Source organism: Pyrus communis, chromosome 13 (genome assembly GCF_041283825.1).
Source record: "Pyrus communis isolate YQ-2024b chromosome 13, ASM4128382v1, whole genome shotgun sequence".
Classification (NCBI taxonomy): Eukaryota; Viridiplantae; Streptophyta; class Magnoliopsida; order Rosales; family Rosaceae; genus Pyrus; species Pyrus communis.
In genome coordinates this window covers 24,082,859-24,103,795 of record NC_142577.1, presented here as the reverse complement: position 1 = coordinate 24,103,795, position 20,937 = coordinate 24,082,859, and the positions used below count along the sequence as shown (strand labels likewise).

Sequence of the window (20,937 nt, the reverse complement as noted above, 5' to 3'; positions counted from 1 at the left end):
CTACTCCACCTCATTAGTTGAGAGCGACAATCATTGATTCTTTTATGCCAACGATCCAAAACAGCACCACCACAAGGATGGGCCCAACACTCTTCCTCCAACCTTTTGCATTCTTCATCCTTCGCCCAAAAAGCTTGGAATCGGAATAACCTTTGGCCAACAATCATCTGGGGATCACACTGGATGATTATAGGGCAATGGTCCGACCCAAACACAGTACCATGAATGACCATAGTGTTCAGCCATGACACCTGCCATAACTGATTTGAAAGTCCACTATCTAATCTCTCTTCCACCAACTCTCCATTTCGTGTACCACGCCATGTAAAAGGAAGGCCATTAAAGTCAAGATCGAACAACTCCGCCTTGTTCAGAAAAGCAGCCAGATACGAATGCCTATTATACAAAACAGCCGATCCACCAGATTTCTCATAATCCCAAAGAAACTCATTAAAATCCTCGCTACACAGCCAAATAACACAAGAGGATAAAAAATAAGTATTCATCCAATCCCAAAATTGTGCTTTCTCCACCTTATAAGCAGTGCCATACACTCCAGTCACACGCACCCATTGAAACTTCCTCACCGGTTGCACTCGACATCAATAACATGCTTAGAAGACAAACTAATATCCACTTCCAAGTACTCATCCCACTAGAGGCTCAAACCACCCGACCTACCAATTGGAGAAACATTGAACCCCATTCGTCTTCGCACTCCAGCAATTATATGATTGTTCATCTTTGTCTCTGATAAAAAAATCATAAAGGGCCGTTATTTTTGAATAAGATTATGAAGGGCTTGAACTATCGTGTTTTACCCAAGACCATGATAGTTCCAGAAGATGTAACTTATGGTGACATTGTGGCTGTTGAAGGCCAGCCACCACCACCTTGGGAAAACGTTCCCTCTTTTCGTGCCAATAAGGCAACCTTCTCATACTTAGAGACCTTATCCATAAACTCCCACATATCTTGATACTCAATTGGGAGGTTCTCAAATTCCTCCTCTGCATAAATAACACATTCCACCATAAGGCATCGTTCTCTAATACTCATGCTTTGCAGTCTCTCCGCTGCTCGTTGTTTCCTATCCTGACGACTTTTAATATTCTTAGACTTTTTTTTAGGAGACTGGATAGGCTCCAACTCCTCCGCCTCGACACCTCTTTTTAATTGGCTACCTTTCGCCTCTCCTACACTACCCTCTAGAATCTCCTCAAGTGTTACTGTAGGCTACCCCCAGATCGTCGTGAAGGGGTCTACATAGTTGCATGCATTAACGATTCAGGCTTGAAACCCATTTGTAGGCCTTCAGACACAGTTCCTTGGGGATTCGATATCATTCCCTCCACACTAGACCTATCTAGTCGATGTCATCTTTTACGTTCCCTCATTGGAAGCTGTGGCAGAGCACATTGTATCAACCTTTTAGCTCTGTAGTCATTCTCTTTTTAAGGTTCATCTGTTATATCTCCTCGACTCCCCTGTGAAGCTTCCATTTGACTACTTCTGACAGCACCCGCATACCATCTTTCCCCACCCCCAAGAGTAAGTAATCGTTGAGGGACCACCATTTCCCAAATTGAAGCCGCCTTAGTCCATTCCCCATATCCAGCTGAACCACCCCTTGAAGGCTCAAACGAACATTCAGTATTCACATGTCTTGTTTTCCCACATCTATAACAAAAATCTTGCAATCGTTCATACCGAAATTCCACCAACGTATTTGTGTTCTGCCCCCTTGAGAGCGAGCACCTAGGTATTAATGGATTCAACATGTTAACAATAACCCTAGCTCGAAGAAAACCCTGAGCTTTGGATGGGTCTTCCAATTCCAAAAATTCACCAACATCGCGAACCAGACGTCTCACGTTTACCTCTGATGTAAGTCCTAAAGGTATTCCACGAAGTTAAATCCAGAAAGTAACCAGTTCCAACTATATCTCCTCCAATGCAAGTTCCTGAAGCCATCTATGAATTGAAAAGTTTTGCTTCATCACGGCCCATGGTACCTGACTCAGAATTTTTCCAGCCACACTTTCATCTGGAACAAATATAATATAAATGTTTTCACGTACCCATTTGACCTCAACTTCACCCAATTCCTTCCATGATGATCGAAGAATATTCTGAACTCCCCATTTATTCAAGTTTCGATGTACCAACTCTGCTTTCGCCAGTTTGATCCCTTGTTCCTTGGTCCCCAAATCCATCGGTTTCTCTAAATGGACCATTAATTCCTCCACTTCCTGCTATGCCATTTGTTCCTTACTGTATCTATCCTCTTGGACTACTTGTACCGAGGTATACAGAAGATAGATTGTGGAAGCCTTGTACGAATATGTCTTAGAAAGATGAAGGTTACGTTGTCTGTTACCTGCACCTTGTTGATTTTGTTCGCCAAATACAAAAACCACACAGAACAGTAAGGTAGAAAAGTGAGTGAAATACCTCGATGTCGATGAGTGTGAGTCCCTGAAACATTTATTCTTTGAATCAATATTGGTTTCTACCGCCATGACTTTTTTTATTGCGATAACAGTGTGTATGTAATTACTCCCCATCTAAAAGTTAGAAAAACCAAGACAAAAGGTTCCACACAAACCACCAAATATCACAAGTTTGGTTAGGGAAATTAATTCCCTACTAGCCCTACAAAAAGTGAATATAAGTCACCCCTACAATTCCTCTGCACCAAACCAAACTACCCACTGCAGATCTGGTGAATTAACTCTTCCACCTACTTGCTAAACTTCGCAGGAAGCTAAAACCGACTCGCCCCTCGAAAATAAACCGACTCAACCAACCAAAAGACAATAATCGAATACCGAACTTACCCAGAGATCCAAACCAATATTCTTAGTTACACTTACCACGAAGACTTTCACCAAGGAGAGAAAAGCGTTCACTCCGAAGGTCTTTCACAGAGGAGTAAAAAAAACCATTCCATTTTGATTTCTGCTTTTGGTTGGTCATTACAAATAATTCTTGTTTTGAATTTACAGAATTCCACTTGATTCCTGTTAGAAACCGTTCGTTCATAAAATAGTAATAAAACGAAGACAGTGAAGAAAAAAAAGATCTGTTGTAAATAATGGATGTCTACTCAACAAAGGAATCAAGATAGTTGTTCATTAAACAAGCAAGTGGAAATAAGGTTGTCCTCCAAAACATGTCCTTCCACTAGGAGCTGCCGCTGCTTGCTTCCGGTGCTCCTGTATTGCCTATAAAACAAAAGAGCATATGAAAGAAAGACATATATGGGAGGAAGAGAAAAAAAGAAGGAAGGGGTGAGCGAAGAACATACAGAGGAAAGAAAGATGAGTTATGGAGGAAAGGAAGAGAAGAGGAAATAAGAGAGATGCAGAAGAAATTACCAGTGAGTCAAGCTAGAGAAAAAAGAGAAAATATTGAGAGTTATTTTGTACTCCTATTATTTTAGATAATGAAAGAAAGTACAACTGCTGCCCTGAGGATGTAGGCACACTTGCCGAACCTCATAAATATTGTGTCTCATTTACTTTATGTTACACTACACACATAATGTCGACTTTACAATACATTATCAGCACGAGAAGCTCTCGTATCGGTGGAAAGCGCCATAAATCCGGTGAAGCATTACCTACCTCTCACACTATCGGTTGGAATCTTACAGATAAGAAAATCTTTTCACTTAATCTTCATATCTCTGTATGCTAATTTTCTTAAAGTAAATATACGTTTGGTTATATAATTGTCATTATTATTGTAAAAAAATTTAATGGCCATGTAAACAACCTCTAAACTCCAACTTGCTGACCTCGGACTGAGATACTTCCTTCTTGAAAGTTGTTCTTGCGCCCAATATCTATAACATATCAATTTTCAGAAAATTCCAACTGTGCGATCGTCGCAAATGTCTGAAACACCATCCCAGTTTCCAATTCTGCAGAAAACTGGACAGCCATCTTATGAGCATCGAAACTCCTTGTTCAGTAACTCAAATCAAAATAGTTTCTTCACAAAAGTTGTTTGGTATCCTCTTATCCATATCATACTAAAATTTGAGCTAAATGTAATGGTTTGATCTTCTCATAAGTTGCGGATACTACTCTTGACTCCAAAATTTATGGGAACTGTTTCGACTTTTTTGAAACTCACCGGAGGAGGAACACCAATTGGGACTTATTGTTACTATTACTTCTTAGGTAATTAAAATGACTTAGAACCGTGAAATGAAAATAAAATAAAAAGGATGAAACAAAAGAAAGTGGCAAACAAAGAAAAAAGAAAAAAAAGAGATAGAGACTTAATCATTGCCTTTTCTGTTTTGGCATATTTATGTGAATGGTGCTGGTTTAAAACCCTATCACAAGTTCTATTTATTTACAATGGGTGAAATTATTACCCTTTGTTTTAAAGCTTTGATATTTATGTGAATGGTGCTGAATCAAAGCCCTTGTCACAAACTTTATTTACTTAAAAGCAATTTATTTACCATGGTTGGAATTACTGTTTATTGCTATAATTTATTTAGTGTATTACATTTTGTTATAATGAGTATTTAAAGGACCTAAAGTTCCTTAATCTGATCAAAACCTGAAGTTTCTTGATCCTCATCATATAAAAAGATCGGACCCAAAGTTCCTTGATAAAAAAATCAAAACTTGAAGTTTTGAATCAATTGAGAGAGTAGCAATTCCTCAACTAAATTAAAATGACGGCCATAAGTGCCTTAACCCACAAACTATTAAATGAGGGCCAGAAGTTCCTTGGTTTATGTAAATAAGGACCATAAGTTTCTTAATCCATATACAACTTAAGTATGGGTATGAATTCCAAAAATATGAACCTAAAGGTTCTAATGATGTCGATTCTGAGAATAAATTTCGAGTACATATGAATAATGTTTTGACCTGAAGTTCAAAATATGAATAATGTTAATAACTTGAAGTTCTAACATTTTGTGTAGAAATATGTTATATGTGGTACAACTTAATTATCACAATTTCTATCATACCTGAATTTCTTCCTTTTGGGAATAAGAAAATGGTGAACTTGACAAAACTCGATTTTGTGACCATCGGCATTTTACGCAAAAGATACTTTCATGAATTCATAATGTCGAGGATTCATATGGAAGCATATGATATTAGAAATTATCTGTACTTAAGGGCTCATTGAATTATATTCTTGGAACTAGGTGTTTCCATCATTTCCCATTAATTCATTCATTATGAAACCAGAAGTTTCCATGGGTTCTTATATATAACAAGCTAAAGTAGAAGCTTTCAGACATGAATAAAATCAAATGGGAGAAGAAAAAAATTTATACATACACATGAGTTACAACTACAAAAACAATTTTTTTTGGGGGGGGGGGGGCTTCATAAGGTTGCTCATGTGAAGCCTTAGTACTTGGCAGTACCCTAAAAGGAGGAGGCACTAAAGATTGGTCAAGTGATGTCCTAGTACTTGGCAAAACACCAAAAGGGGAAGGCACCAGTTGCCCCTGGAATCTAGCCACGAATCTTTAGTGATCACTTTGAAACCAACTTTCAGATTCCAGCAGTTGGTTGAACTTTCTTTTCATGCTCGTCGAGTAAATATTTGCAAGTTTGTACAACTCTTTATTCTAGTACTTGAGCCCTTTAATTTCTTGTCTAAGACTTGCCACCTCAGCCATTAATGCATCGACTTAGCGAGTTTGAGCAAGTAGACGTTGGCCTATGTTTGATACAGAACCCGCACATTGAACATTAAAAGTCAATGAGTCTTGAACAGCCAATTCATCAGACTTTTCTGAAAGTATTCTTTTATCTCTAGGAGTGAGAAGGTTCCTAGCTACTACTATAGCTGTTATATCATCTCTCATCACAGAGTCTCCAACTATAAAAGGGCCATTATAAGATAAGAAGGATGGGCGCCATATATTATCCTGACGTGGCTCATCTGTATCTCTCCCGAGACTCAAATCTAAACAAAGTTTAGATGGGCAAGTCATTTTCAGAAATGATGAAAGAAAAGGGTTGGATAAAGTGAAATATCATAAATACAACATAAACAATTTTCAAATAGGCAATCTTCAAAGGTTGCATTTTGGATACAATTGATACCTCTATAAAAGGAAAGGCAACACAACCACTTGTTCAAAAATCAAGACACTGCTCCCTGAATTCCAAAAGCTGGATTTTCCTGAATAAAGTTCGTCAACATTTCTCAGATGCAATCTTAGCTTTCTGAATATTAAGGATAACTCTGTCAAAATATCTCTGGCAAAGTTAAAATGTGTAAAGTTCACTATTCCAACTATACCACTGTTGTCGACAAGCGTGGGTGACAAGGCCAAATCCGCACAACTACCTGATATTGGGAAATCCCTGTATATGTCGACCTTCGTCCTGCATGGAAAAACACACCTCCAAAACGCCCAACTCTCTTTCCTTGATGAGAATACATTTACAACCAAACTTCTCAACATATTTAGTATTCATTCTCTCTGAGAATACCTCTTCAACCAAGTCCCTCAAAATGCCAAACTCATTTTCTCAGCAAGAAATATTTTTGATTAAGAAGCTTTACATCAACATCAAATCCTTTTACTGTCTCTCTTCAAGAGCAAAAGTATTTCATGTCATCATGGTCGAGAGTAAGAGTATCTCATATCATGCTCTTTCCATGTCTTTTCCTTTGCCCTTACTCTTACTTGCAAGGTAAAGAGAAAGAAAACAATTAGGTGAAACCTGAAATCAAACTTTCGGTCAAGAACCGATTGCCTGTAAACTTTTTTGATTGCTTACCTCGCATTGCTCTCGAGTAATCATCTTTAACTGTTGTTGGAGCTAGATCTCAAGTCACTAACACCGCAAAATAATTGGTACGTTGTTGGCTCTTTACACTGAAGCTGCCAAGCATGAACGAGTCACCAAGAATTGATGGACCATCCAAGGGTAAATGTTGCGCACCACTTTTACTGTGCAAGAGACTAAAGCAAAATGATCAATGATGAGCCCATAGAAGTCCAAATGGAGAAAATTGGTGGCTGATTGAGTGAATGGAAGACCAAAGTTCAGTGATGGGAATTCTACTCATAGCCCCATCAAACTCTACCAGTTTATATCATCACATGATGTACAAAAAGGTAATGCAAATTACTAATTTATTACAAGTTACAGAGATGCCAAATGGATTGAAGTCTCAGTCAGACTATCCACTGACCTTGTATGCTCGAAGCTTGACAGTCGCCGTATGGATTCAAGTTTCGAAAGGAATAATCCATGGATACGGCAATTTTAATATATTGCATGCCTGAAACATGATCGATGTGTAGGTTCCAATGATCCAACTCCCCAGAAGTCAAGATTAACAATCCAAGCTCTATAACGCTCTAGAGGAGGTTATGATCCAAATTCTCAAACAATTCTTCTAATGAGAGATAAATGTCCTAGAAGAGATAATGTAAAACCCCTGAAGAGGCAAGGATATCCAAAGTAATGAAATGATTATAAATATGCATGTGCATGCACATGAGAATTATGGGATCATGAATCGATGATTACCAATGTTAATTTTGGTTTTACAGTAGCTACTAAATTCATCAATGAGCTATGTTGATATTGAGCCACGTTCTTTTGTTCGTAGACAAAAAGCAAAATTATTGGCCAAAATGGAGAAAGGCAATTTCATTACAGGTTATTAAGAATGTGGAAAAATAGACCTATAGTACAAATCGCCAAATGATGTTGAACCCAGAAGGTTACATACGGGCATTTGTAATACAATGAAATACACTCAGATGATATGACACAAGGTTTCCAATTGAAACTTGAAATTGTAATACACTCCTCTAAACATGATTTTCCATTGTGAAACTGTTCATTTAAATAGAGAATTATATATTACACGAAGCCTTATGAAATGCCTAAAGCATATCTTCAAAAGTAAATCCTTCAAGTATACATGGAAGTAAGTTGCTCTATATAAATTCCAAAAGAGAATGTGTCATGAAGTGTAGAAAATCCCTGAAGGATTAATATTGCTTGAAGAAAGTCCTGGAAAGGTAAAAGCATAAATTATATACTCAATACCAATGAATGATATAAATTTCCTTAGTGAGTACTATCATTATGATGTTGTTGCAACATACTAAATCTTTTGCAAGAGATAATAATATTAGAATGAGACTCCTGAAGAGCCTAGAAAGATTATAAAGTGTTGAAATGAATATTATCTTGAGCTGCAAATCGAACAATATGCCAACACAAGTCTTATCCATGATGTTTATGGTATTAAAGAACCATATGGATTGAAGATCATGAGTTGAACGCTCAAGTGATTAATTAATATGTAGACACTAAGAAAAATCATTCATCCTCGTGAGGGAAATGATGAATTGATGTTTGGTCCAGGAGTACCATATCTTAGTAAAGTATGTGCCTTACTATATTTAGCATAATACATTGAATTAGATGTTACACTTCCTATGGAGCATAATACTAATAAATGGGCATTACAATGAAATAAAGTTTATTTATTGATATCTCCAGTAAATTATAAACATATGCTTGTTCTATTCCAAAAAAACTCACTAATAGCCATGGTTTTATTGGGCAAGCAAAATTTGAATACCTCTCTAGCCTGCATACAAATAGCTCTCAGAAAGGATTTGTATTTACATATGGAAATAGATTGGCTCTGCAATGATCAAGAAAGTAAGGATTCATTGTTGCATCTTCATATCTCTCATAAATACATATCTTCATGAAGTTAGTCGTGAATGTATTTGGCTAATACTTGTGGTCCATTAAAATTTGAAAGGCATGTGAACCACCTTCAGAAGCTAACACTCCAAATGCCATGCGTGGTATCGGATTACATCAATTTAGTAATCAGCCAGAATAAAGAATTCGAAATCAAGGGGAGATACTCATCAGGAGGAGCATCCAAAACAAATCAAGATTTTAACGAGGTAGCCGATATTGACATATGGCCATCTAAGGGGGAATGTTGTAAATAGTGGATGTCCACTCAACAAAGGAATCAAGATAGCTGTCCACTAAACAAGCAAGTGGAAATAAGGTTGTCCTCCAGAACATGTCCTTCCACTAGGAGCTACCACTGCTTGCTTTCGGTGCTCTTGCATTGCCTATAAAACAAAGGAGCATATGAAAGAAATACATATACGGAAGGAACAGAAAAAAAAGAAGGAAGGGATGAGAGAAAAACATTCAGAGGAAAAAAAGAGGAGTTATGGAGGAAAGGAAGAGAAGAGGAAAGAAGAGAGATGTGGAAGAAATTACCAGTGAGTCAGGCTAGAGAGAAAAGAGAAAATAGGGAGAGTTATTTTGTATTCCAATTATTTCAGATAATGAAAGAAAGTACTACTGCTGCACCGAGGACGTAGGCACACTTGCCGAACCTCGTAAATATTATGTCTCATTTACTTTATGTTCCACTACACACATAACGTCGACTTTACAACAAGATCAACGATTTAGAATCATGGAGGCCCTTAAGTGGACAAAGAGAACAGGGTTTGGGAAAGCTGACCAGGTTCCCCTAAGAGAACAGGTTTTCACTTTGGCTGCCATGCACGAAAGCATGCATAGTGCTGCTTTTGATACATATGAATATAATTTGCGTATCTAGTTTCATAATCGACCTTTTGTTGTTTTAAATTGTTTTAGGTTATGTGTCTGCTTGCTGAGCTAGAATTCAGCATGCACTGTGGACATTGTGCAGATGATGTCAAGAAAGGCTGCAATAAGACGAAAGGTATATACACCTGACTTCAATATTCTAGTTTAAACTAGCTAAAAGTTATATCACTGCGGCACTGCCTACCTATGAATTTTTTTTCTATGTCAGAAGTTGAAAGGGTTAGCTTGATAAGGTGAACAAAGTAGTGATAGTGGAAGGAAGATTTCGTCATAAAAAGCTTCTCAAATGCCTCCGAAGGGCTAACAAAATGTGATGCAGAACAATTAACAGATCAGATTATGTAAGAGTTTCATATATGTGTGTGTGTGCACGCGTGTGTGTAAGAGTAAGCTCAAGAAAAATAGACTCTGCATTTTCTCGGGTATGATTTAAGCACCTAATAGCGAGACGATTAAAAATTACAGCTCCAGTGTGGAATATTGGTTTTCACAACGCTTTAATAACAATTACGGGTCAAATTTGCGTTTTTAAGACTTGGAAGAAATTTGGGTATTTTTTAAATTATGTAAGCTGTAATCGAACGTCTTGCTTTTATCCAATAAAGTAGGCATCGAATGCTTTTTGAATTGAGGTTGATTTACCTATTATTCTGTTGTGTTCGCGTTTTAATATGGGAGGCTTCATATTGAAGATGAAGTTTGCACACAGGGAGGAAAAAGAAGATGAAGCAAACCAGTAATTACTAGATTCAACTGCATATGTAAATGAAATTATTTTTAAAAGACATCTACGGGATGAGGGGAATTGTACTTAGAAAGAAAAAAAAATATGAAAAAAAAAAGGTTGATTTACTCAGGGAGGGCATACTTCATCCCTCAAAATATGAAGAAAAAAAAAAATGGTACAAAAAAGATTTTGAGACATGAAAAAAATGACAAAAGAAAAAAAATAGATGCAAGAATAAGAGGGAATGAAGCGGAATGCAAGATAACAGACCATGCATGTGTATTGTCTGATAATAATCAAGAATTACATGCAAGTAGTATTGAGAAGAGGTTTTAATTCCGGGTAATGCTAGGCAGACTAATTTTGTAAATTAATGACATGGAAGTTGATGAGTGCGTTATTATTTAAACGTTGATAAACATGTTCATTTCTATTAATGACTAATCATTTAGTTTACAAATATTTTCTCTCTAACATTTACCCTTTAATTCCAGATTATGTTTGATAGCACAATTAATTCTAAAGTTTTATTTACGTGCTAAGAAGATTCATTTTTCCATGCTAGCAATTACGCCAATTGTCACATCCCGGCCCGGGGCGGATCACTTCCCGGGCCCGCTCCACCACCGTAGCACGATATTGTCCGCTTTGGGCTTACCATTCCCTCACGGTTTTGTTTTTGGGAACTCACGAGCAACTTCTCAGTGGGTCACCCATCCTGGGATTGCTCTAGCCCCCTTCTCGCTTAACTTCGGAGTTCCTAAGGAACCCGAAGCCAGTGAGCTCCCAAAAGGCCTCGTGCTAAGTAGGGATGAGAATATACATTTAAGGATCACTCCCCTGGGCGATGTGGGATGTCACACCAATCTAATTACTGATTTTTTTCATTTAATTTTTCAGAAATTGTCATTGTTAAATAAAATAACAACAAAGCCTTATCCCATTAAGTGGAGTTAGCCGCATAATTAAATTCTAGAACACAATTGCTCTCGGTTTTGTGACAAGTTTTCTGTTAGATTCAAGTACTTAATATTTTTTTCTATAATTTCTATTAAAGTCTTCTTAAATCTTCCTTTACCCCTTTTACCATGAGCCTTTGTCTCATAATTCTCATCTTCTAACCAAAGCATTAGAGATCGTGCAACTGAAAAGTAGAAAGAAGTAAAAGATCAAGAGTTTGGAAGCACTAGGCATCGTGCTAATGAAAAGGTACCGCAAAGAGTAAATTATAACTAGCCAAGCGGAAAGTGTGGAGTTCGGAAATTATGTGAAGACGACACGTCCTATGTTCCAGATTCAAAAAAATTTAAATCAAATTTATAAAACACTAAATTTAATGGTTGAAATCGAACATGAGCAAATTTAATGATAAAAAAAAAGTAAATCTAACGGCTCAAAATTAAAATTCAACAGCTAAAACAATTAAAAAAAATTATTGAAATCAAAATTCACTAAAAAACTCTATAATATCAATGTATTTGTTCAAACATTCACAAACAATTCATTTTCCTCATACATTTCCTCCATTTTTTCTTTCTACCTATTTTCAAAACTATTTCTTCCCATTTTCAAAATTTTCAAGATGCCAAATGAAATGATCATCTAAAAGGACCTAATTGGTCAAATGATGAAGATGTTGTTATTTACTTGGCAAGGATTTCAATTAGCTAAGATGGTGTTGCTTTCACAAACCAAAATAAAAAGCTCTTGTGAGGTAAAATCCTTGATGGGTTTAATTTCATCTCCACCACCAACCGAACCTCTGAAGGTGTATACAATTGGTGGAAGACTATCAACAAAGTATGCAACTTGTGGAAGGGAAGTTTGGATAAAGTTGTGGTTAGCATCGCTAATGGAAGGAGTTTAGAAGAAGTGGTGACGGTCTCCCTTCATAGTGTGTTTTTCAAGTACACAATCTTATTTTCCAACTAACTGATATTTATTTATTCCTGGTATAGACTGAGAAAGCATTGTCAATTTACAAGACAAGGGTTACGCCCAAAAACTCTAGTTTTATATTGTCTTATGCTTAGGACATCCTCAAGGATTGTCCAAGATGGCGAATCAATACGGACCAAAAATGGGAAAAATTATTTGCTAATGAAGACTCAAGCATTAATGTTGGTGATGATGTTGATGAATTGGTGACCCCATCTTCATCTATACCAAGGCCGTCGAGACGACAAACAAAGTAAGCAAAGAAAAAAGAAAAGATGCAAGATCTGACTACTCTGGAGTTGAAAATATAATTGAAGGGTGTGAGGAGACCAAAGAAGAATGGTTTGAATGTGCTTACTCATGGTGAAGCAAATGGAAAAGAAGATGCAAGAGACCTTTTAGAACAAGAAATGTTTGATTTTGAGGTAATGAGGGAGGACTTCAACAAATATAATCCAAGGAGGAAGAAGTTCTTCTGTGATAAGCAAGCGCAAATTATAAGATGCCATGCCGCAAGGAATGTCTTCGATCCATCTAATGATCCAAATAATGATCAATCTAATGTCTATTTCCCAAGTCCATCACCAAGTCAACCAAATCCCTACAAATATTTGTATTAGTAATTGTTGTAAGAATGGGGTAGGTTGTGTGATTTTTCATTGTTTATTGGACTTTAAATATTTTTAGATTAAAATGTTCATGAAAATGAATCTACATAAATTTTATTTTAAAAAAAGTTGGGCAAAATCTAGGACAAAATTTTAAGCCATAATCATTGGATGAAAAAAAACTGTTTCTAGGTTACGACTTAAAATTTTTAAGTTTTATCCCACACCATTGCTCATGTTCTTAGTCTTTGGCACGCAATCTAACTCTCCTGATTCTTCTCTGAATCGTCACAAGGAGAATTTGATTGCAGAGCATTCAATTTTTTGTTAGTTAGAATCACGGTAATCTTTGAATCCAACTTCGCAGGCTTCGTTCCTGCACTTGAGCTACCCTATAGTAGTATTCCCAATGATTTTCCCGTCTTTTGTTGTTGTAGTCGTAGTCGAGTTTTTTTTTTTTTTTTTTTTTTTTGTTTTGTTTGTTTGTTTGAGGGTGCATATATTGCCCTTTCTGGTGTATCATAAGCTGGCTTTTATCATCTGAATGAAAGAATCGACTCCCAATTGTTCTCTCTTCTTTCTGGGTTTACTTTAATGCTTCCAAAGATAATGAGAAAATGTAGTCCTCTGTGTGCACGTGTCTGCTTGCTGAGTTTACTTTTATGACAATAAGCACACGTTTAAAGACTTCTGAACATTTAACGCAAATTTGTTTAACGTGATTGTTGTGACCAAAGAATGACATAAAAGGAAGAGTTCCAGTTCCCATAGCTTTTTTCATAAAAGTGATGGTGATGTAGTGCAACACCAAAACGATGTGAGGCCATTTTATGATTCAATTTTCTCTTCCAACATCTCAAATTTAGTTTGGTTTGGTCTGATATTATGGAGATTTTTTTAGGGAGAGGGGATTCAAACTCAAGACCTTAGGGCTTTGGGCGCCCTAAACTCGAGACTTTAATATTTTGGACGCAAGATAGAATGCTCTTAACTAATTGACGTACAAGCTCATTGCTGTGAAGATTTTATTTTATAGTGAGTAGTTTCTTTAGGTTTATTGAAGTAAAAAAAGTAATGGTACCCCTTATCAATTAAGTGATTAAACTCAAGACATGGTTGGTCAAGAATTAGGGTTATAAATTTTTTTTATCAATCAGCTTTGAGCAAGGACAGATCCACATAGGGACCAGGGAGGTCCTAGGACCCGTTGGCAATCCTAAATCGTTGCTATAAATTTTCCGGGGACCCCTCGTACTCGAGCATGAGGTCTGTGTAGGTTGCAGTGGCTGTCTTCTTCTCGGAGAAGATGACCGCGCACGGAGAAGAAAGAAATAGGGACCCTTCCTGCCTCTCTCCTCCTTGCTTCTGCCATGGTCTCATCCGTCGGTGCCACCCACTTCTCCTCCAACCTTTCTCTGTCGTCTGGCGGGGGCAGTACATAAGCCCAAACTTTCCTAAATTATTTCAACCATCTTAGTAATTTTTCTTATGGGTGAAATTTCCTTCATAAGGTTAGTAAGATGGTATGATCTGTCATGGGTTGGTGAAATTTGGTGGTGGAGCTACCATGGCTTCGGGAGAATGGGGAGGGAGGCGGTTGGTGGAGGTATGGCAGCTTTGTTCTTAGTGAGAGAGAAGGTGGATGTTTGGAAACTAGTAAAAGAGAAAAATGGTGTGCTTGGTTAGAAAGATAGTGGGAGTTTGGGGAGAGTTTTATTTGACCGGTGTTTTAAATTGGGGTGTGCTATCCACACACCCTCTTAATTTGCGGCCGTCGGATCGACTGAATTAAAGAAGATCAAATGACAGAAATAAACAAAGGGTGTGTGAGAAGCAAAAAGGGGTGTGTGAATAGCACACCCCTTTAAATTTAGTGCTTCATATTAGATAATCAATAACTTAGGTACTCCCTAGTAACTTATGAAACCTCGTAATGGACACTTGAATTATGATTTTATAATTTATAATATTGTTTTGCATATGATTTTTGAATGAAATGTATTATATTTAAATTTTCAATGTTATTTTTATCTATAATTTTTTTGACCTTTATAATTGGGACCCCCCAAGTTTAAAATCCTGGATCCGCCACTGGCTCTGAGTCAGATGCATTTGCAATAGAACTTAAGTCGGTACATATACAAGAAAAGATAATGGAAGACAGCTTAAATTTGATGACCCTTGTTAAGTTTGCTGCATAATCTCCACTCTCTCCCTCCCACTTTCTTTGTGTTTAAGAGGTAAGAATTTTTTATAGGGGAATCTGTTAGCTCGTCCATTTGGTAAACAAGCAACTGCCTACATTGTATTTGCTTTTCAAGAAAATTTTATGATGCTACGAAGTATCTTATTTATAAGGTTTTTTTATTATTAAATTATTATATCTTTGACTAATTAAGGATCCAACAGTTATACGTCTTGGAGTATATTAAAAAAAATTTGACCGTTTCGAAAGATGTAAAGTTTTATACAATTCAAAGGTTATAAATAAATCAAAAGTACAAGAAAAAAAGATATGTACAAATATCAGTTCCCCATGTAGCTTGATAATTGGATTTGTACATGTAAATCAATCTGCATGACAGAAATATGGGACAACAATCAAATGTTAGGGTTTGTCTGAATACCCTTGCTTTTACAAACACGCAACCACTAGTTAAAATTCCATCTAAAAGCATTTCATCTCCCAAGTTAGCTTCTTCACACTCTTTGAACAATATTCAATTAAGTTCCTGCAGGACCCCATATTTCTGGCACCAAGTTACATGGAAATTAAATATAACAATTTTGATCAATCTTGGGTCACGCTAGCCCTTATTGATGTGCCATACTTCCACAAGCCTCAATTATAAGGAGAAAAAGCAAGCCATTCATCTCAAAACTTGAAGAAACAAAAATTGTAAAACAAAAACAAGGCAGAGAAATAGCATTTGGAGCTTAGCATCTTCACGGCTGGGTGGAAACGGAAATGAATTGAGAATAGGGAGGGAAGGAAGCAATGTTGTTTTAATTTAATTTCCATCACCCTAATGTTTAAGGAATAAATTAAAAAAAGGCTGATGTCACACCGAGTATACATACGATCATACCACCTAAGCTTTTGCGAAAACCACTAGCTAGCTTTCATAAAGTCGTTTGGTGATGCAAATTAAACTTAGCAATTTTTTGCATAATCTTTTAATTCGATACGAAATGATACAAAATAATAAGTTTCCGATTAACTCGTTATCATGTGATCCGGTAAAATAATGGGTTTGACATGACATGATCTAATGCAAATGTACGTTTCTTATTTTCAGAAGAAGAAAATTGAAACCCTAAACCCTAAAACCAAAGCACCCATCGTACACCCCACTCTCAACCAGAACAAAAAGTTTCAACTGTATCTCAGGTAACACATTCTCAAAACATGCCTTGTTTTCAATTCGGTGTGTTTGTCTTTTAACACGTCATATTAATCATTCAAATTAAATCATCGCTGCCGGAATTGCTTTTCTTGATTGCTAGAGCTATATGAGGGCCTGAAGTGCCAAATAAGCCCACGTTTGGAGACTTCTTAATTCTTATGCACATTTGTTTCGTTATAGCCAAATTCTTTGTTTAAAAAAACGACAGAATCTTTCTTAGTCAAGAATGAGGGTTATAAAAGTTGTTTCGCATCAGTAATTAATATCAAGGATACACCAGCATCAGTATGCTTATACCATTAAAGTCGATCTAAGTCACAAGATAAAAAATGGAAAAGACATCACAAGATTAATTTTTTCTTTAATCTGCTGCATAATACTATGCATGGTTGTAGTTGTAGAGACAAGAGCAATGTTTTTGAGTCCTTCCGTGAAGCTTCAGTCACCTCCAAATACATATGGACTCCACTATCTCTCGATCTCTCTCGGGTAAGAAGTGGAAGTTCTTTTGTAGGAGAATCTCTAAGCCGTCCATTTAGTAAAAAACAAATGCCTTTTTCTTTTGGTCAAATGCCTATGCATTGAACATTTAGCTTCCAAAAGATGATAAAAAAAAAAAAGAAGCAACATGCATATGCTCTATAGGAGTAGGATTCTCACCCCTCATATTCCCATCTCATTTCCTTCCCTCCTCTCACAGATTGTTTTTTATCTTCTTCTGGCTATTAAAAAATTAACACAAAACGTTGACGTGACTTAACCGTAACCATTTAAATATGAGAAGAGGGAAGAGGAAGAAGACTAGGAAGGAAGAGAATCATACTCCTGCTCTATATGGTATTGGAAGCCCAATTGGGGTTGTATATGAATATGCATGACAGATATATATGGGTCAAAAATCAAATTAATGTGTTACATGGAGAATTCTGAATTAGGAGAAGGGAAGGGTGCTACTGAAAAATATTAGAAAGCCTACTTAATTAGAATCAAACTCAATTTACCTATATGTCCTTGCTTTACAAACCCACCACTTTCCATCTAAAGCTATGTGAGGATGTAGGGGGTTTGTCTATGTAAAAAGTAAAAAACATTACATGGGCTTATAATAAGGAATCGAGCAAATTTCTCTTTTGTCAGTTAATTTTGGGGTGAAATCTCAAACTTTGTGATGTCAAGTTGATCCACTTGTGAGAGTTCGACCCAATATCACCTAATATGTGTTGTTATCTCTATTTAGCATGAGTGTTGTCACATGTAAAAATCATATGAGAATCTAAATTAATGTTATTCCACCTCAAAAAGTTAAGACACATGTATGTATATTTATCAATTAAGTTTTAAAATGAATCCTCAACTTCCTTTAAATCACTTTAAAGCCTTTCACCTCAGTAACTCTCTAATACCCTCTTTGTGGAAGCTAGGTTTAATTGGACTTTGGTGATTGGGAATTTTCCTTTTAGCTTCTTACTGGAGAGCAATAGCTATTAAAATAATACTCAAAATTCTCTTTCTACAGGGCTCCATATATCTGGCACTATACAGAACAATTTGATCAAATTAAGCTAAGTGATCATGCTAACCCTTGTTAATGTCACTACTAAACTATACCTTCCATTTTTATTTGTCGATCTTTGAAGTCCATTGTTTTGAGTTTTGACTACGACGTCCCCTGCCCTCCAGCTCTTCAAGTGTGCGGTTCCTTTACAAAGTGCTTTTTCTATTCATTAAGCACATGTACTGTTGGCCTCAATTATAAGAAGAAAAGCAAACCATGCGTATCAATTTTTTATGGTAAAAAAGCAAAAAAATGGCATTTGGGGCATCAACTCGGGTATATTAATGTCGTATTGATCTCTCATCAGACCATTTCCAATGAAGAGCTAAATGGTGAGATAGAACCTATTTTCGACAAAAACTCATTCTAATGGGCAGGCTAAATAAAGTCTTGAAAAAAATTCCACAGGGAAAGGGGTGCTGGGAAAGGCCAACATAGCCGACCTCATCCCCGTGCCAACCCTGTTCAATGGGCACGTCCCATGTGCTGCTGTTGGAGAGATAATGGCCTACAGTGATTCTGTAATTTAAACAATACATATAGTTAATGTGTGAGTGATGTACTAGAATACTTCTCAATATGCTAAAAGTAACAAAATATTAAGACGAACAAAATATAACTCTTACACCACTGGAAATTAAAAGGTATAGCCCGACATTACACCTTTTGGCTAATATATTTCTGGTGTGCTATATTTAAAAATGAAGACTAAATACAAGAATATGATTGGAGATGGCCTCAATGCCGAACGCCTACCTTATATAATTAAGGAATGGCAAGCTCTTTTTTTATGGCAAAAGTCCAAGTACTCCAAGTACATACTACCTTTTAAATCACAGTACGATACTATGAATAATGCAAATATAACATATTAAAATTAAAAAAAAAATATTATTCGAAAATCGATGAACATAAGAGAAAACCATGTATGACGTGCTTGCGCACATGCGACTACGTATAGTGTATCATACAGTGTACGTATGTTTTTTTATTTAGTTTGCAGCATAAATTAAGAAAATGGTTAATACTCAGGAAGGAAGCTGCATTGTTTTCTTTAATTTCTATAACCCTAATTATAAAGAATAAAATAGGGCTGATGTAACGGGTACGACAAAACCACCTATCGAATTGCATAAAACCAGTAGCTAACTTCGCAAATCGTTGCTGATACAAATGTATCGTTTCTTACTTCAGAAGAGAAAAGTTGAAAACCATCAAACACCACACGAAAAGAAAACTGTGAAAAGCAATTACAACGGAGGCAGGAAAACAAAAGCACTCAATCAATGTACATTCTCCGAAAACCTGCCATGGCTTTTTCATAAAGTAATACCTATTCCCAAACACAAAACTAATAAGAAATATTAACAATAACTTTATAAAGTAGCATGCATGCATGCCTTGATCCCACAAATTGACCAAAATACCCGCTCCCTCCTTTTCCCCCACTATATATGCCTCCTCGTTTTACCTTCTTTATGTTCAGTCAGATGTGAATACAATTCCTCACTATATACCTTAACATAGACAAACTATCCATCTAAATTCCTCATACTTCCATTTGAGGAGTTAATGGATCCAATCAAGGCTGAAAGGCTTCGCGCCATGAAATGCCACAAGAAGGAGCAGACCTACTACAACAACAATAGTCAGTTTCTTTACAGTCTTTTTGTTCATTCCCTTATTGCAGTGACATGCAGTTTGCTTTGTTCATACTCTTATTCGTTTCCTTCTCTCTTCACTATCAAACACTTGCTATTTATGTCTCTTCCGAACTTTTGCTCGGGGTTTATCAACCCCAAGTGCCTCTTCATTGTGGTGAATTTTATAATCGTATTCCTTATTGGAGAATCAAGGCTCAGCGGTGGCAAGCAATTGTCTCCAGTCACCGAGATGTACAACGAGTATATTGAGAGAAGTCGAAGTCTCAGGAGACCACCTTCCACGTTTCAAGGGAAGAAAGAGGAGGGGACCGTGCCGGAAATGTTGAATCCGATAAACGAGGGCAATGCGGAGAGTAATGAAGATAAAGAAGTTGATGAAGGTAAAGAAGATGATGATCAAGATCATGAAGAAGAAGAAGACTTTAAAGAATGTGGAGATAATGATGAAGAAGAAGGGGAAGAAGAAAAGGGGGAAGAAAGAGAAGAAGAAAAAAAGGAAGAAACGGAGGAAGAAAAAGAAGAAGAAAAAAAGGAGGAAATAGAGGAAGAAAAGGAAGAAGAAAAGGCTGGAATACCTGCTGAGGAACTAAACAAAAGAGTTGAAGACTTCATTGCAAGGGTTAATAAGCAAAGGTGGCTTGAGGCTAGATTTTTGGTTTGTTGTAAAGCATGACCAATATGTTGAAGTACCCGAAAATTGGAGACTCGGTTAATGTAATAGATGGGGTATATAGTTATTCTATGGCATTAGTGGCTTGAAGCATGATTCTTGAGAAGAGGGGGTTTTTTTTATTTGTTCTTTTCTTTTGAGTACTTAAAATGTAATGTTATTTAATATTTGATTACAAATTTACAATAACAGTTTCTTGTGGTAATGTCACTTGAGGTCATGTATATTTAGTTATTGGAGAAATCAAGGCAAATGAAATGGGAAAAAATAACCACTACAACATGAGACGCCTCATGGGATCGATGCTCTGCCTGCATAATAAAGAAAGGATAATGCGCGTGTTCCTCTTGCGATGGAAGTTACTTGTCTCTCTCTTTTATGTTTAACGTATTTTCATCATATAAATATCATAATTAAAATTGTTTATTCTTTTTATCATCATGGTCTAAAAATTATATCTGTTAAAATTTATTCGATTTGGAGAGTCATTCATACGTGTTAAACCAATCAACAGTTTTGATAACAAGTAGCACCTTATGATGAATCGTCCATTTGAAATGCATAGAATTGCTAAAACATCTCTAAATTGAATACATATATAATCTTTAGATGAATCCTCCATTAGTTGATACTTGATAAGTAAATGCTTTCTTGGGACGAAATAAACACCAAGTTGATGTTTCTTTCTTGTGCGTTTTATTTGAATCATAATTGTCTGTTGTAGTCT

The 20,937-nt window shown here is 36.4% G+C and overlaps 1 protein-coding gene and 1 long non-coding RNA gene across 2 annotated transcripts; both read left to right on the top strand.

Moving 5' to 3' along the window:
- Positions 1-9,159: 9,159 nt before the first annotated feature.
- LOC137736593 (uncharacterized) lies at positions 9,160-10,268 on the top strand. The gene is made up of 3 exons (XR_011068780.2): positions 9,160-9,552; positions 9,669-9,756; positions 9,850-10,268. It is a non-coding gene; the product is annotated as an uncharacterized LOC137736593 (long non-coding RNA).
- A 9,105-nt stretch (positions 10,269-19,373) lies between these two features.
- Positions 19,374-20,415, top strand: LOC148691981 (uncharacterized). Its single transcript, XM_088682473.1, has one exon. The coding sequence runs from the start codon at positions 19,449-19,451 to the stop codon at positions 20,211-20,213; it is 765 nt and encodes a 254-aa protein (XP_088538599.1). The 5' UTR covers positions 19,374-19,448; the 3' UTR covers positions 20,214-20,415.
- The last annotated feature ends 522 nt before the right edge of the window (positions 20,416-20,937 follow it).

Excerpts from the sequence above, each read along its gene's own strand:
- LOC148691981 (XM_088682473.1), top strand. The coding sequence starts at position 19,449 with ATGGATCCAATCAAGGCTGAAAGGCTTCGCGCCATGAAATGCCACAAG.